Genomic DNA, 15,865 nt, shown 5'->3' on the forward strand with positions numbered 1-15,865 from the left:
TATATAGGCAAGTTTTTACTATTCCCTTTATATCTTTTTTATTATTATTATGTTATGTTAATCACCATACATTACATCATTAGTTTTTGATGCAGTGTTCCATGATTCATTGTTTGCATATAACACCCAGTGCTCCACGCAGAATGTGCCCTCTTTAATACCCATCACCAGGCTAACCCATCCTCCCACCCCTCTCCCCTCTAGAACCCTCCGTTTGTTTTTCAGTCCATCATCTCTCATGGTTCGTCTCCCCCTCCGATTTCCCCCCCTTCATTCTTCCCCTCCTGCTATCTTCTTCGCCTTCTCCTTCTCGTTCTTGTTCTTGTTCTTGTTCTTCTTCTTTTTAATATATAATGTATTATTTGTTTCAGAGGTACAGGCTATTCCCTTTATATCTTGCTTAGAGATCTCTTCCCCCACTCCAAGATTGTAAAAAACAAAACAAAACACAAAAACTCCATGATTTCCTTTACTACTTTTCTGGTTTTGTTTTTAATATTAAAATATTTGATAGATCTGGAATTTATTTTGGTGTAAAGAGACTGAGAATCCCACTTTCCCCTCATCTAATTAGTCAATTCTTTGTATACAATTCATTCAACAATCCATCCTCCTCTCCCCCCCGCGTTTTCATTATGTTCTACATTTCTTATTGTGTCTTGTTTTCCCTATTAGATTTTGATACATCTTTTATTAGAACCATGGAACCACAGGACTTTGGGTAGTGTCCTGAATCCTGCTGTAGGGAAGGGAGTCTATGGGTCTAAGGCTTGCATGCAGAATTACAGCCAACTTAGCCACTTCCTCCAGCATCTGCAACGAGGAGCAGTTACGGGAAGCAGGCCTTTGTATTACTTCTCGAGTCTTTGTTAGATGATTGGGGTGGGAGTGTTGCGGGGGAGGCGAGGATGGGAGGGAGGGTGTGAACCTGTCTTTGTTAGCCAGACAAAATCTTTCTTTTCCAGGATCTAGTCTGGTTTCTTTTATCTCACCCTAACTACCCAAACCTTCCTTGGAATGAGGTTGTAGGGCGCCCCCACCCCATCGCCTCCCAAAGCCCTTATTCCCTATCCTGTTACAGCCTCGATGAGAGGGAGGCTCCGTGCGACTAGGGCATAGACTGGGATGAGGGCAGGCCCTTGAGACGCCAGGTTTGCAGGCGAAGGGCTGGGAGGGTCGGGAGAGGGACCTTCTCGAGGCGCCCCCGCAATGTCCTCTGCGCCCAGCAGAAGGCGCCCGGGCGCTCGCATTCCCCGCGCGTAGCCCGAGCCTCCGCCGCGACGAGCCCGGGAGCCGAGCCGCGCGGCGCAGCGATCCGAACAACCCGGCGGCGGCCTGAGCCCTCCCCTCCCGGCAAGTGGGACAGGGTGCCGGGGAGCCCCGGCTTTGTTTCTGGGGCTGGGATGCACGGTTTCTCAACTCCGTTCTCCACCCCCATCCCCCCGCGCAGGAAACGCCCAGAACCACCCCGCGCTGTGGTCTACAAAGCCCGGAGCGTCCGAAGGCGGGAGGGGTTGGGCGAGCCCGGGAGGCAGGAGGATCCCCACGGCACAGGCTCACGCCCGGCTCCCCGATCAGGCCGCCTCCAGCCGCATGAAGACCCCCAGGCCGGGGCTGAGAGCCTGGAGCAGCCCGGACTGAAATCTTGCGGCGGCCTTAGAGCGTTAGACAGGTCAGTGCCCGGGCGGGATGAGGGGCCGAGCTGGAGGCGGGAGGCGGCGCGCTCGCGGGTCCCCCCGGTCCCCCGCACAGCTTCCCGAGGCCACTCGCGCGGTCACCTCCGCCGGGGGCACCCAACAGCGCGGGCGTGATTCTGCATTTTTCATGACAGGCAAGGTGTGGAGCCGCCCTGTGCAGCCCACCGGGGGCCAGGTGATGCTCGGACCGAGGGGTGGGGGACACGCGGGCCAGGGCGGGGGGCGGCGGGACTGGGGACGCCCGCTGCCCTAAGAAAGCAGTGCACTCCTACTTATTGGCGGCCGCGAGGAAAGCACCGCATCCAGCGGTCTCTTGCATCAACATGCCGGGCCTCGGGCGTGAGAGGAAACCGAGATGCGGGAGAAGGCGAGAAGAAAGGAGGCCGGGAGACCCGGGGCCCGGGCAGTGAAGGGAGGAGGGCCAGGGGAACGATTCGCTGTGCAAATCCTAGCGCGCCGAGATGTGGAGAGCATCCCGGGAAGCTGGCAGGAGCCTCCAGAACCGCGGGGCTCGAGGGTCCCAGCCCATGCCTCCCCTCCACACCTTTCTCACCCTCCCACCCCTACCGTCCACCAGGATGCGGCTGGGCCGCCGGGCCCTCTGTGGGCTGGTCCTGCTGCTTGCCTGCGCCTCGCTGGGGCTCTTGTACGTGAGCACCCGGGACGCGCCGGGCCTCCGGGCACCTCTTGCGCTGTGGGCGCCCCTGCAGGCCCCCCCAAGACCAGAACTGCCAGACCTTGCGCCCGAGCCCCGCTATGCACACATCCCGGTCAGGATCAAAGAGCAAGTGGTGGGGTGAGTGCCAGGGGTGGCGGCGGCAGAGCGGAACTCGCTGGGGGTGACTGGGGAGCTTTTGTTTCCTGCACTGCTGAGCTCTGATCTCTGGGTTCTCCTGACTAGCTGGGGAGTGGGGGTGAGGCGGGGGGCGGGGGTAGTTTCTGAGTCTTGGGCTGGGGGAAAAAATCTCTCTCCTCCCTGAACCTTGTCATGGTGATGTGGAGGGGAGGGTGTGCAGGCAGAGGAGGGCCCTGGAAGACTTCCTGATGTCCTGATGACTCCCCATGAAAGGAGTGTCCAGGTGGGGTCCTGAATGGTGGGTAGGCAACTCTGAAATTCTAGCAATTGACCCTGTTCTACACCTCTGTAAAATTCAGATTTAGGAGCTGAGTCATGCCACTGGTGGTCTCTCCTCCTGGGGACTATTTGAAGAGCAGTGTTTAAGGGGACAGACACTGGATGGGCAGGATTGAAAAGCCAAGGTGTGGGGCACTGTGTAAATGTTTTGTGGGGTGAATGGAGTTGTATGGCTGGGCTCTGATGACCCTTCGTCCTCCCTCCAGGCAGCTCTCTGGGAACAACTGTAGTTGTGAGTCCAGTGGAGGGAGCCTTTACCTACCCTTCCAGAGGCAGGTTGGAGCCATTGACTTCACCAAGGCCTTTGACCCTGAGGAGCTGAGGGCTGCCTCAGCCTCCAGGGAGCTAGAGTTCCAGGCCTTCCTTTCCAGGTACCATCTTGAAAGGAGGGCGTGTCTTTGCAGGGGGAGGCCCGGAGGGTGGGTGTGACTGGAAGGAGAGCTCCTCTGCCCCTGATTCCTGCACTGTCCTCCCTTGCCAGGAGCCAGTCTGCTGCGGACCAGCTGCTCATAGCCCCTGCCAACTCCCCTCTTCAGTACCCCCTGCAAGGTGTGGAGGTCCAGCCCCTCCGGAGCATCTTGGTGCCAGGTGGGGAGAACGGGCCTAGGAGATGACCTAAGCCACCGTGGGGGTGGCAGAGCTCAAGGTTGGCTGAGGAAGAATGAAGGAAGATTGGAAAGGGAAGTGGGGGACTTCTGATGAAAGGGGGACTTGGGATCAGAAGGGGGCTCATGAGGTGGGAGGTGAGGACAGAAGGGCCTCTAGGGTTGTCAGGAATCGCAGAAGCCTGTCACTGGAGAGGTTTGGGGAAACAAATCTCTTCTTTGCTGACTGACCAAAGATCAGGTGGCTAGGTGGGGCAGGCCATAAAGAGCTACTGCTTTGATGGGAAGGAGTAAAAAATCAGTTACTCTAGGCTGCGACCCACATGTGCCCTGCCGTGGCCTCAACAAAGAGGGATGGGTGAGAAGGTCCATGCTGTGTGTGGTGAAAGAGAGAAGAGAAAGGGAAGAAGAATTCAAGGCTGTCTGTGATTCTGACTCCCTCTCCTTCCTCCCAGGGCTGAGCCTGCAGGCAGCTTCTGGTCAGGAGCTTTACCAGGTAAGTGGAAATGAGGCTGGGAAGTCCAGGTGGATGCTGGAGGGAGACCCCGGCTGCCAAAGGAGGGATGGAGGAACCAGGGAGGCAAGAGGCGGGTCCGAGGTCTCACCCTGTACTCTCCAACCCCTCTCCCAGGTGAACCTGACCGCCTCCTTAGGCACCTGGGATGTGGCAGGGGAAGTGACTGGAGTGACTCTCACTGGAGAGGGGCAGCCAGATCTCACCCTCACCAGCCCAGGGCTCGACCAACTCAACCGGCAGCTTCAACTGGTCACTTATAGCAGCCGAAGCTACCAGGCAAACACAGCAGACACAGGTGGGAGGCCTGGGCAGAGGCAGGGGCAGGCTGGTTAAACAGAGAGCCCAGAAAGGCTGGAGCGGGCAAATGGCAGAGGGTGTGGGAGACACTCGGGCAATGGCCAGAGCTACCCAGTCACACAATGGGCATTTCAGCTAGGCCAGCAGGACCAGGGAGGGAGAGAAGGGGCCTTTGTTCATCTGGGGCCAGAGCAGGCCAAAGGGAAACCCGAGCTTTGGGTGTGTCCCCCCTGCAGGCCAACTGTGAGGGCCCCAGGAAGTGACCTGCCCCAGGAGCCAGAAGACTTGAGCTCTATTCCCAACCCACCACTTACTGGAGGGCAAGGGACTTTATCTCCCAGAGCTCCCATTTCTCCTCTAGCAAACGAGGCAAAACACAACCCTCCTGCTTCGCTCCAAGACTTGCCACACCAAACCCGCTCCCACTTTGGGGCCCTTGCGCTTGCTGTTCCCTCTGCCTAGAATGCTCTTCCCCCAGATTTTTGCATGGCTGGATCCTTCTTGTCATTTGGATCTCAGCTCAAATGTCTCCTTTTCACTATCACATTACTTGTTTTATTTTCTCTTCAATGCTCACCAGTATCTGAATTTTATTTATTTAGCCTGGAACCAGACTGACTAGGTTCCTATCTCAGTTTTGTTGCTTAAGAGTTGTGTAAATAGAGACAAGTTACTTAACTTCTCTATGCCTTTTTCTGTAGTAGGAATCTACTTAATAGGGCTTGTGAAGATTAAATGAGTTCCTATATTTAAGGTAACTTAAAAAGTACCTGCCCATAGTAAATGCTCAATAAATGTTAGCTTTTCATTAAATCTCTTTTTTAGTATATGTGCTGCCGAAGCGAGCACTAAATCTCTTTTTTAAATTAAATCTTTTATTTTCTTTTCCCACCCATTAGAATGTTAGTGCCATGGAGGTAAAAACCTCGCATTCTTGTCCACCAGGCCCAGGAGGAGTAGGCACTTAAATACTGATTTACTGAAAAGGGAATGTTATCCCAGCCCTAAGGACCATGACTTGTGTCCTTTCTTCCCAGTCCGGTTCTCCACGGAGGGACATGAGGCTGCTTTTACCATCCGAATAAGACACCCCCCCAACCCTCGGCTGTACCCATCTGGGTCTCTACCCCAGGGAGGTGAGGCTGGTACGTGCTAGGACCTAAATCCAGGTCTGGTGGGGAGAAGCTGGAAGAGGGAGGCCCTGGGAGAAGACGTCTTCCTGCTCCTCACTTCCCACTCTCGTTCTCTGCACCTAACCCTCTCCCTCACTCCCAGCCCAGTACAACATCAGCGCCCTGGTCACCATCGCTACTAAGACCTTCCTGCGTTACAATCGGCTACGGACACTCATCGCCAGCATCCGCCGCTTCTACCCAACGGTCACCGTGGTCATCGCCGACGACAGCGACAAGCCAGAGAGCATTAGCGGCCCCCACATCGAGCACTATCTCATGCCTTTTGGCAAGGTGCGCAGCCAGCGAGGCTGAACCGCGCGCCACAGGGCGCGCCCTCAGTCTGAAGTCTCCAGAGTAGTGATCCCAGGACTACCTACCTGTAATTTCAGAATTACCGGGGTGCCTGTTAGGCATGGCAGTTCCTGGAACGTAAGCTCCGTGGGACAGAAATCGTGCCTATCTTATTCGTACTGCATTCTTAGAATGTGCTGAGCACCTAGGGAGCGCTCAATAAATAGGTGAATGAATGAATGGGTGCACGCATGAGTTAAACGCGTTCTAACACCTCCCGGAACACTGACTCAGAACGCCTGGCAGTGGGAAACTGCACTTTTTACCTCGCTCTGAGCCATTCGTGGGCACTGGACCGTTTAGAGGCGTCAGGAGAGAGGATGAAAGGTGGCAGAGGGGTTGCGTCCTATCTCTACAGACTCACTAACCATGTACACCCTTCCCCCAGGGCTGGTTCGCAGGCCGGAACTTGGCCGTATCCCAAGTAACCACCAAGTACGTCCTGTGGGTGGACGACGACTTCGTCTTCACGGCGCGGACGCGGCTGGAGAGGCTTGTGGACGTGCTGGAGCGGACGCCGCTGGACCTGGTAGGGGAGGGCCCGCAGGACGTGGGGTGGGAGGAGGTGGGCCCGCAGGACGTGCGGTGGGAGGAGGAGGGCCTCCAGCAGGCTGAGGCAGCGGCGGGGAGACCCGGGCGAGGGCGGACGGCCCTGCGCCGGACAGGGGACGACGCGGCGGAGCCTGGGGGACAGTCCGGGTCCTGCAGGGGTGGAGCAGAGGAGGACGGGGCAGGGGAACGGCCCCGGGGAGCGGGCACAGATCTGGCCCCCACCCCCCGACACTCCCCGTCCCGCCTGGAGCCGTCCTCCCACTCCCCGCAGGTCGGCGGCGCTGTGCGCGAGATCTCCGGCTTCGCCACCACCTACCGGCAAATGCTGAGCGTGGAGCCCGGCGCGCCGGGCCGCGGGAACTGCCTCCGGCAAAGGCGCGGCTTCCACCACGAGCTCGTCGGCTTTCCAGGCTGCGTGGTCACGGACGGCGTGGTCAACTTCTTCCTGGCGCGCACCGACAAGGTGCGCGAGGTCGGTTTCGACCCACGCCTCAGCCGCGTGGCGCATCTCGGTGAGTGGCGCCCCCTCCCGGTCCGGCCCGGACCAGCAGGGACCCCGGGGTGGCGGGGTGGGGGGCGGCGCGCTGGGCGAGGCTCCAAAGGTACCGCTACTCCTACGCCCACCCCCCACCTCCTCCCGTGGAGCCCACGGCTGGCACCCAGGACCCCTGTGGGCAGTTCTGCGAAGATTTACCAAGATCTGCGCCCTGGCAAGAGACAGAGCTCCCACCCTCCCGGCCCGTACACCATTTAAACCTCCACGCCCAGCACAGCCACTGGGTCCACCTTTAACTGCCCCACCACTGTCCCCGCCCCCTTTACTCCACTCCTAGCCGCTTCCCCTGGTTCAGACCACACTCCTGGAGCAGCCCATTCAGTATCTATTGAACCTTTAGGTGTGTGTTGGGGAGGTGGGGAGGAGGGTACCTTATCAAAGCACAAGGTAGGTACGTTGACTCTATTTTACAGAAGAGCCCCCAAAATTAATTACTAGCCCAAGGCCCTCAGAAACGGGGTCCTTGCCTGTGCACCCTCCACACCCCAAATCTCAGTTCTCCCTTAAGGGTTGGCCTTCTATAAGCTTCAGACCTTTCACTGTGTACTCCCTTACCCCCCCCTCCCCCAGAATTCTTCCTGGATGGGCTTGGTTCCCTTCGAGTGGGCTCCTGCTCAGACGTCGTTGTGGATCATGCATCTAAGCTGAAGCTGCCTTGGACATCAAGGGATGTGGGGGCAGAGACTTACGCCCGGTACCGTTACCCAGGATCACTGGATGAAAGTCAGGTGGCCAAACATCGCCTACTCTTCTTCAAACACCGGCTGCAGTGCATGACCTCGGAATGATGGCCACTAGGGGCCTTCAAACTGTCAGGCTGGGCCTGCCTCCTTTTCCCTGCCAGGAATTTCTAGAAAATCCCAGGAATTTCTAGCCAACCCCACCACCCGGTGACCACTCCACTGACTGTCCCTGATCCCCTTCAGAATCTGATCCCAAATAGGGGCTTGTCCTGGTGACACTCCTCCTTTCTGCGAGTGCCCAGGGTTAGGTACGTGATGGAGCCATAACTCATCCCACAGCCAGTGCCAAGTCCTCCCCCTGCCTCCTTCTCATGGGGCAGGAAGGGGGGGGGGTGTCAACTTTCCAAGTGCCAAAGAGCCCATGGGGACTCTAAGAACCTAAAGTGGAAATACTCTCCTCTCATCTCCTTGGGACTGAGGGGGTGGGGAAGCCCCCCCACGTGTGTTCCCAGGGCTGTGCCCCTCTCCCTCATCTCTGGACCCAGGACTCTGTGCATAGGCTCCAGCCCCAACCCCCTCCTCCACCCCATGGAGAGAACTGGTGACTCTGGAGCTGGGGTGAGGGCTGGTGAACACACAAGTGAAAGCCATTTTTAGTTGTGTCTGCAGTGCTGTGGGCATGGAGAAAGGGGCACCAGGGCTCAGTGTGCGGACACCCAGGCTCACTTCATGAACCCCAGAGGCTCTCAGCTTTATTTTATTAGTTACATGAAGTAAGGGGACTCCACACACACATATTGCTGGGGCCCTCCACACTCCAGATGACTGGGTCAGACCCACACTGTGCAAGTCTTTGGACCAGTAGGCTCCTGGAAAAGAGAGGGGAACGTGTCAGGGACAGCTTAAGTACCGTGCTCCCTCACTCAGCATTTGGCAGCCCTCTGAGGGGCACACCACCCCACTTTGAAATCTTAGCTCCTCAGTTCTTCATGCAGAGCTGGGCCCCATCTCCCTGGCTTCGCCTTAAATTGACTCATCATTTCATCCCCCCTCCCTCCTCTAGGTTCCTTCTCAGTCCCCTGCCCAAAACCCTCGGCCTAGGTCCTCAGCCACTGACTCACATGTGACCTGCTATAGCCCAGCACCTCTTGGATTTCACTCCTGTTGCTATTGCCCCCTCACCAGTCTCTCCAGGGCATGAGCAGCTGCATCCTGGACACTAACAAACAGCTGTTCTGGGGTCACTCTGTCCAGGAGTCCTGCCTGGGTCAGTGTCCCCAGCACTGAGGCTGTGTAGAGAGGCGGGTGAGGTTCTTAGCTCTTAAATCCACACCGTGTCCTTTTCCCTCCCCCAAGTGTCCGGTCATTCCCCAGGCTCCAGGTCCCTCCAGCCTCCACACCTCTCACCATTACACTGAGCCAGGAGAAGGTGGATCCCAGCATCTCGGCATCGGCTGGCCAGCTGTGGAGATGGGGCAGGGGGTCAAATCCTACATCAGAGGGTATGCATGGGATACTAAGGGGACTTTCTCCTCAACCTACCCCGCCCCTGACCTGTAGCACTTCTCTGGCTCCAGCAGCATCTGCAAAGGCGATACCGCTGCAGTCTAGGACCACCACTCTGACGGGCTCAGCAACTAGGATGGGAGAAGACAGGGGTAGCCGGACGCCCCCGCGGGTCGCGCCCAAGTCTCCCTCCTTGTCACCCCGTCTCACCTGCATCAGGTGGGCTAGTCTTTGGAGCTCCCTGTGAGTAGAGAAGGGCAGTTACCATCTCCAAGACACAAGCATGAACGTGCGCCCCTTCAGAAGACGCACCCGCCGCCCTCGCCCAGAGAAGCCGCGCTCCCCTCTGACCAGGTCTCTCACCTTGCCTCCTTCTCCAAGCCCCAGGTGCCACTCCAGGCTACGGCGAAACTGCCCACGGGTCCCAAAGTAGAGCGGTGATGGATAGCTCAGGATGCAGAGCCCCGGGACCTTGAGGAGCTAAGAGGGCAGAGGGTCAGAAAAACACCCGGGTCTAGTCTTCCCTTCCCTCTTCATCTGCAGCCCACCCACCTTGTGGCTCTCTCTGAGTGGTCTGTAGAGCTCCGTCCCCTCGGCAAGTCCAAGTGCCAGGCACTGCACCCTGGGCAGGAAGCTGGGGTCAGATTCCCAGCCTGACCTGGCTGGAGAGTCACCCCAGGCACCTGTTCTCTCCCCGCCGCTCTTCCCAACTCCTCTCATCTCTCCTCCCACCTCTGGGTGCGGCAGACCACAGTCATCATGGAGAAGACCACACCAATGGCCAGGCCCAGGTCCACACTCAGGATCACTACGGCCACCCATGTGACCATCCATACAGCCTGCAGGACAGGGGCGGGAGTGAAATGCCAGGCGATCACTGCTAGGGAAAGAGGTCCACGGGCGGTGCCGGCCAAGGCAAACGATAGGGAGGGATGGCCCAGGAGAAGGTAGAAAGAATGACAGGAGGAGGGGACAGGACTGACCCAACAGGGGGTATACACCAAATGTAATGACCCCAGACTTTGCACCAGCTGGGGAGGTACAAATATTCAGGCCTGAAGGGGTTCAAACCCCACCCTCTACCTTGTGTCTGAGTAATGGGATTAGAAGGTATGCATGTTGAGGGGGGCAGAGTGGGGGGACTACAGAACTTAGGACCAGGACAATTAGCTGCAAACCAGGGCAGAAGCTGGGGATGCTGGGAAATGGGAGGGGGCAATCTGGGGTAATCCTGCCACTTCTCACAAAGTCCATGCGGCTGATGCGCCATAGTTGTGGAAGTTCCTGCATCTGGAAGAACATCTGGCGCATGCTGGAGATGTTGATGCAGGCCAGGACAGCCTTGGGGCAGAGGAGGCAAGCTGACCACCCCAATGTCCTGGAATATAGCCAGCCCTCCCAGCCACCCCCATACCTCCTCTGTTCCTTACCTTGGGCAGATAATAGAAGAAGGGCCCCAGCCACAGCAGCACCGAGAGGACGACTATGCAGGAGAAGAGGCCTGCCAGCTAGAAAGAAGGAGGGATGGAAGCAGAGAAGCAAGGGGACCTCATCCACCCCTGTGTGACAGCTGGCCGCCCTGCCCACTCTGCCTCACCTTCCTTGGAAGTCTCCCTCCTCCCAAATCCCCTTCCATGAAGATATTCCTCAGTTTCCCACTCCCTTCTTGCTATTCTGCCTCTCACACCTACCTTTGCCCTCTCCCAATGAAATGCCTCTCATTCTCCAGTCTCTTACCTAGATGTAGTTCAACTTCCTTATTTTTGTAGCCCGTGTCCATCTTAAAAGCCACTGTTGGATTACCCTAAAAGCAGGCTCACCACATTCTTAGGGGACTGGCAGAGTAGGAAACCAGAAATATTAGGGGGAGACTTTCATGTGTGATATTTCTTTTCAAAAGAAAATGTCCCTGTTGTGGGGGTGGGGGGAAATCAGAAGTTTGTCTCTCAAATTTATTTTACAGTCCAGTTTTGTTTTTATTTTGAGCTACATGTGGGGCACCGTAAACTTTTTCAGTGCTTAGAGTCCACAAAGGTCTTAAAGGAGCTTTGTTATCTTCTATCTCTCCTATCAGAAACTCCCACCCCCTCACTCTGCCTCACAGACTCCTATCCTCCTCTATACGGCTGCCCTCTGGGTATCTACCAATCCTCCACCTGTTTCTCCACCACCACCCCAACCTGGATACGCACCCCCCTTTCTCTTCACCCAAGGACATGCTCTTACCTGTGTGTTCCCACCAGCATCCACGAGTAGGCTGGTGGTGGCCAGTGTGGCAGAGTTGGGAAAGCAGGAGAAGAGGGAGGAGATGAGGTTGGAGACACCATGGGCCAAGAGCTCCTGGAGGGACGCAGTGAGAGATGAAGAGGAGAGAGACAAGGGCATGGGGGGAAGGAGGAACATCAGATTAGGGGGGTGTCTCCTGAATGTATTGGGGTCCTCAGGCAGAGTCACACCTGGTTGGAGTCAATAGTGTAGCTATACTTGTCTGCATAGATGGAGGCCAGGGAGGCGGACACAGCAAAAGTGACCAGTGCCACGGGCAGCGAGTCGGCCAGAAGCCTGGGCAGCACAGCCAGGTTGGGGAGGTGGAGTTGAGGGAATCTGGAGAGAGAGGGATCCAGGGTGAGGATGGGTTGGGTCTAAGAAGGATATGGGGAAGACAGAGGAAACAGGGTGGGGCGCATCAAGAGGAAGTGTTGGGTGGGAGAAGTGGGAGAAGAGCAGTCTGGTGTCTTGATTCCCTTACCCTCTAGGCAGCAGCCCCACTATCTGGACGTTGTATCTTGTGTCCAGGGAAGAGGTGAAGCAGAGCACAGAGGCCAGAAGCACCTGGGAAAGAGCAAATCAGGGCATGGCAGGAGATGGGCTTCCCGGCTGAGGCTAGAAAAAGCTTCACAGGAGAGAGGATCCTAAGGCAGCTGTTAGGGGTTTGCAGAGGCTCAGCCCCTGGGGGCGCTGGGATGTGTTTGGGATGGGTGCCTGACAGCCCCTTTAGAGTGGAGGGCGGTGGGGATGGGAAAGAGGAATGAGGCCTACCCAAGGTTATGGAAAGAGATGGACCGGAGGAAGGAATAGGGGCTCCCAGGAGGGATCGTGGATATCAGGAAGTATACCGAGCCATTCTAAGTAGGAGAGCTGGGCTATATCTAGGCATAGATGGCGTGTGGTTGGAGACGCGGAACACTTATTCAGTTGGGGAGAGAGAGAAATGTAGTGGGCGTGGGAAGGGAGAGAAACCGTGAACAGTGAAGGGCCGGGTGAGGGGAGAGATGTGAGTGGAGTGTGCTGTGGCGGGCGACACCGCAAGGGAGCGCTGTAAGCAGGAAGAAGACATTCTAAGAGGTCCCGAAGAGGCTTCGTGCGAGAAATGGGACCGTGTGCTTGGGGAATTCCGGAGGGTCAAAATGTTCTGGGAAGAGGCCTGGAAAGGGACACGGATGCGGAGGACTTCTCATCTGTAAGCTCGCTGCGTTCCACCAGGGGGCGGCAGCGGGCAGCTCCTACGGGATGGGCAGGGTCTGTGCGGTGCAGGGGGCCCCCGGACCCCGGAGCCATCCTCACCATGACGATTTCCCCTGGGATCGGGGTGGGTAGCTTGTCTCGGAATCTCACGTTCAATTCCTTGACCGGCACGAGCAGCGCCAGGCTGAGTGCCGAGATGGTCAGTTCGGCCGGACTGCTCCTGGGCAGCGCGGTCAGCACGGCGGCCAGTGTCTGCGGGCAGGGGCGGTGAGCGACGGCCCAGTGCCAGGCTCGACTGCCCCCGGCGCGGACCCACCCGGCCGAGGCAAGGCCTCCCGGCTCCCATCAGGGCTTCCACCTCCGCAGCGACCCTCATTCAGCCAGGTGGCTCTAACCTTCCCTCCGCCCCCGTCACCCTCTAGCCCTCCACGCGCCGTCCTTCCTTCCCTCCTTCCTTCCTTCCTTCCTTCCCAGGTTTCCCTCTTCCCAGGACCGCTAGAAGCCGCTTCTCCGCTCTTCTCCACCCCCACCTTGAAGAGAGCGAAGCAGCCAATCTGGCGCGGGAGGGGCAACCCTAAAAGGCTCGGCAGTTGGGACACGAGCACGTGCAGCGCGGCCCCGCTGGTCAGCGCTTTGACCACAGGCTCCGACAGAAAGGTGGACAGGACGCCGAGCTGCAGCGCGAACATGCCCAGCTGCGGGGGAGGAGATGCGCAGTCACTGCGGGAGCGGGAGCGGACCCGCCGGAGCGCACCCCTCCCGCCTACACCCACGCGGGACACTTGTCCCTCCCTCGCTCCTGGCCCAATTCCCCAGGGGCCTCCCTCACCATCAGCGCCCCGCTTCCGAAGGCCAAGGCTGCAGCCGCCCCAACCCGCTGAGCGTCCAACTGTTCCCTCTCGATTCCACTCAGGTTACCCCCGAGGGGTTCAGGCACCAGCCGCTCCACGGCCGAGCCCGTCATGAGGCTGAGAACCGCGAAAGTTCCTAGGGCCGGGGGACAAACGCGGAGATCACCAGCTGTGCCGCCTGGGGCGCGGTGACCGCCCAGGCTCGGCGCCCTCTGCCGGGCTGTGGTCGTCAGACCCCGCTCTCCCAGACGGCCGCTGCTCAGGTGAAGGCAGTGGGGCGGAGAGCTAGTGCAGCAGCCGGGAACCCGCGGCGAGGGAGGAGAGGAGGGAGCGGCCGCCTGCAAATACTGCCCCCTAGCGGCCTCGCGGCCTCCTCCTGCAGGCGCCCCGCGGACCGCGCGCTCCCCTGGGGGACCGCCCGCTCCTCTAGGGGACCGCGCGCTCTTCTGGGGGACCGCGCAGCTCTTTACCCCTCTTCCAAGTCCCGGAGATGTTCATGTAAACCAAATTTCATGGGGGAAGTAAAGTCCGAGGACACTCCCTTCTCTTTGCACCCACTCAGCACCCCCTCCCCCTCCAACCAGCAAGCCTTGCCTAGGTCCGAGGTTCCTGGCAGGGTAACTGCAGAGGCGGAAGGGAAGCAGGGGAGTGGAAGAGGGGAATAAGAGCTAAGGAGTTCGCAAGAACCGAAGCCTCAAACCCCTGTCCATTTTCACCCCACAGAGAAGGAGAGGAGTCACCGGGTCACTCACCGGTGGACAGGTGTCTCCCAGTACCCAACAAGGTGTAAATGAGGACGGGGAAGAAAGAAGTGTAGAGTCCGAACACTGGAGGCACGGAGGTCAGGAGGGCAAAAGCCATGCCTGGGGGAGAAGTGGAAGGAAAGATCTTCGGGATGTGTGTTGTGGGGGGGGGGGTGGCTGGGGGCAGGTGACCAGCCTCCAGAACGCCCCCCTCTCTACCCACAGTCTTAGAGGTTGGCATGGAGACGCTAAATCATGCCACATGAGGGAACCAAGAGGTTAACAGGCCTCGGTGGGAGGTCCTGGGGCAGACAAGGTCACAGATCCGTGTCGGCCCAGACAGGGGGGTGGGAGTGGGGGGCGGGGGGAAGCAGGTGTTGTGCCTCTCTCCAGTTCCCTGACCCGGAACGTGTCCAAGACTTCTCGAAGGATTGCGCAAATGAAGGGAGCTGGGGGTAGGGTATCTGATGCGGCTCGGTAGTCCTTACCCAGAACTTGGTCTCAGATCCTGTCTCCGAACCCTCAGCCACACCACCCATCCTCTCGCTCCCGGGTTCCCAGCTCCTGCGCCTTCCCGACGCCCTCCAGAGCTCCGGCCCCAGACAGGCTAGTGTTGGGGCCGCTCACCCTGGGGCACGTGCACGATGCCCACGGTCACTCCGGCCACGGCATCCCCGAGCAGCCAGGCCCGCCAGCGGTAGTGGGGCAGCCAACGCAGCGGGGGCAGCCGCGCCAGCAGCAGGCGCCACGCCCCCGGTCCGGAGCCAGCGCGGGCCCGCCGCCTCCACCGTCTGCACAGACGCGACAAGCGGGGCTCGGCGAGTAGCTCCGGCTCCTGCTCTGCGTCCCCGAAGAGCTGCTGGAACCGAGCCTCGGTGAGCGGTTCCCTGAACTTGGCGCCCAGGGGGATCTTCAGGTCGGAGGCCTCTCCCAGGCATGGGCAGGTCCTGGCGCCCGGTAGCCCAGTCATTTTGCCCTTGGCCACCTCCAACCCCGCCTAGTCTTAAATAGCCCTCCACCCGCTAGCCCTGAGTCCCGCCTCCGTGAAGCAGGGCCCAATCCGGCCCCGGAGGGCGCCCTCTCATGGGGGACCTTCAAGGGCCCGGAGATGGCAAAGGCTTGGGGAGAGGGCGTCTCTAGGTTAGGTGTTTCCTGAGACATCCTTGGCGGGACCGCTCGCTCTGGAGCCTGCTGGGGTGGGGCGAGGGCGGGGGAAGGGGGAGGGTGTGTGGAGAGGTGTAGGGACAAGAGATACAGCGCACTCTCAACACCCAACACCCACTTTTTACCACTCCTAAGCCTTTTGACTCTGGCCTCCTGGCTGTGGGCTCTTTCCCCGTTGGCCCTTTGGGAGGAGATAGCTGGCTCTTCCAGAGTGACCCATCATTTCCAGAGCCTCTGCGTTCTCCCCAAGAAGATTCAGTGTGCCCCCCAACACACACATGCCTTCTCCCCCAGACCCAAATCCTCATGGGGTATACAGCTTGTCCCAAGAGATGCAAGAGGCTCTGTTGGCAGAGCAGTCTCACAGCCTGCCAAGATGCGGCTCAGCTACAGTATGGGACAGGGATGACAGAGAACCACCACCCACACCTCTACTGGGAGCTGGGCCTCAATTCCCAGTTCAGGGCTTCAGAGGAAATACTGAACTGATCGCAAATTTTGATTTTTACTTCTTAGAAACCAAAAAACTTGAAGTGCCATTTATTACATTCAAGTGCTATTTACAAAG

At 58.4% G+C, this 15,865-nt stretch overlaps 2 protein-coding genes across 8 annotated transcripts; one reads left to right on the forward strand and one right to left on the reverse strand.

The window, feature by feature from the left end:
- The first annotated feature begins 1,377 nt into the window (after nt 1-1,377).
- On the forward strand, nt 1,378-8,210 carry B4GALNT1 (beta-1,4-N-acetyl-galactosaminyltransferase 1). Its single transcript, XM_035001972.1, has 11 exons — nt 1,378-1,672; nt 2,275-2,493; nt 3,039-3,203; nt 3,314-3,420; nt 3,893-3,933; nt 4,069-4,249; nt 5,289-5,387; nt 5,527-5,717; nt 6,166-6,306; nt 6,601-6,841; nt 7,456-8,210. The coding sequence occupies exons 1-11, from the start codon at nt 1,404-1,406 to the stop codon at nt 7,671-7,673; spliced, it is 1,872 nt and encodes a 623-aa protein (XP_034857863.1). The 5' UTR covers nt 1,378-1,403; the 3' UTR covers nt 7,674-8,210.
- An 84-nt stretch (nt 8,211-8,294) lies between these two features.
- LOC118008663 (solute carrier family 26 member 10-like) lies at nt 8,295-15,106 on the reverse strand. Of its 7 annotated transcripts, none has more exons than XM_035002287.1 (18): nt 14,761-15,106; nt 14,143-14,253; nt 13,369-13,526; nt 13,070-13,234; nt 12,639-12,791; nt 11,824-11,906; nt 11,531-11,678; nt 11,301-11,414; nt 10,505-10,582; nt 10,320-10,415; nt 9,807-9,913; nt 9,627-9,696; nt 9,438-9,554; nt 9,285-9,315; nt 9,123-9,205; nt 8,976-9,030; nt 8,751-8,857; nt 8,295-8,437 (listed from the first exon to the last, which is right to left on the reverse strand). In XM_035002287.1, the coding sequence occupies exons 1-18, from the start codon at nt 15,101-15,103 to the stop codon at nt 8,399-8,401; spliced, it is 2,058 nt and encodes a 685-aa protein (XP_034858178.1). In that variant the 5' UTR covers nt 15,104-15,106; the 3' UTR covers nt 8,295-8,398. The 7 variants fall into 7 exon arrangements, with proteins under 7 accessions (XP_034858178.1, XP_034858181.1, XP_034858177.1 ...); XM_035002290.1 differs by having other exon boundaries at nt 8,969-9,030; XM_035002286.1 differs by having other exon boundaries at nt 9,111-9,205.
- Between the last annotated feature and the right edge of the window lie 759 nt (nt 15,107-15,865).

This window comes from Mirounga leonina, unplaced genomic scaffold (assembly GCF_011800145.1).
Source record: "Mirounga leonina isolate KUSES-001 unplaced genomic scaffold, KU_Mleo_1.0 Mir_126, whole genome shotgun sequence".
In the NCBI taxonomy this organism is placed as follows: Eukaryota; Metazoa; Chordata; class Mammalia; order Carnivora; family Phocidae; genus Mirounga; species Mirounga leonina.

What these genes read in the sequence shown, in the direction of transcription:
- B4GALNT1 (XM_035001972.1), top strand. Translation starts at nt 1,404, where the DNA reads ATGCACGGTTTCTCAACTCCGTTCTCCACCCCCATCCCCCCGCGCAGG. An exon ending in CTGGTCAGGAGCTTTACCAG is followed by an intron (nt 3,934 to 4,068) that starts GTAAGTGGAAAT and finishes CCCCTCTCCCAG; the next exon opens with GTGAACCTGACCGCCTCCTT. An exon ending in TGGGTCTCTACCCCAGGGAG is followed by an intron (nt 5,388 to 5,526) that starts GTGAGGCTGGTA and finishes CCTCACTCCCAG; the next exon opens with CCCAGTACAACATCAGCGCC.
- LOC118008663 (XM_035002286.1), bottom strand. Translation starts at nt 15,103, where the DNA reads ATGACTGGGCTACCGGGCGCCAGGACCTGCCCATGCCTGGGAGAGGCC. An exon ending in TGGGAGACACCTGTCCACCG is followed by an intron (nt 13,527 to 14,142) that starts GTGAGTGACCCG and finishes CCCCGGCCCTAG; the next exon opens with GAACTTTCGCGGTTCTCAGC. An exon ending in TGCTACAGGTCAGGGGCGGG is followed by an intron (nt 9,031 to 9,110) that starts GTAGGTTGAGGA and finishes CCATCTCCACAG; the next exon opens with CTGGCCAGCCGATGCCGAGA.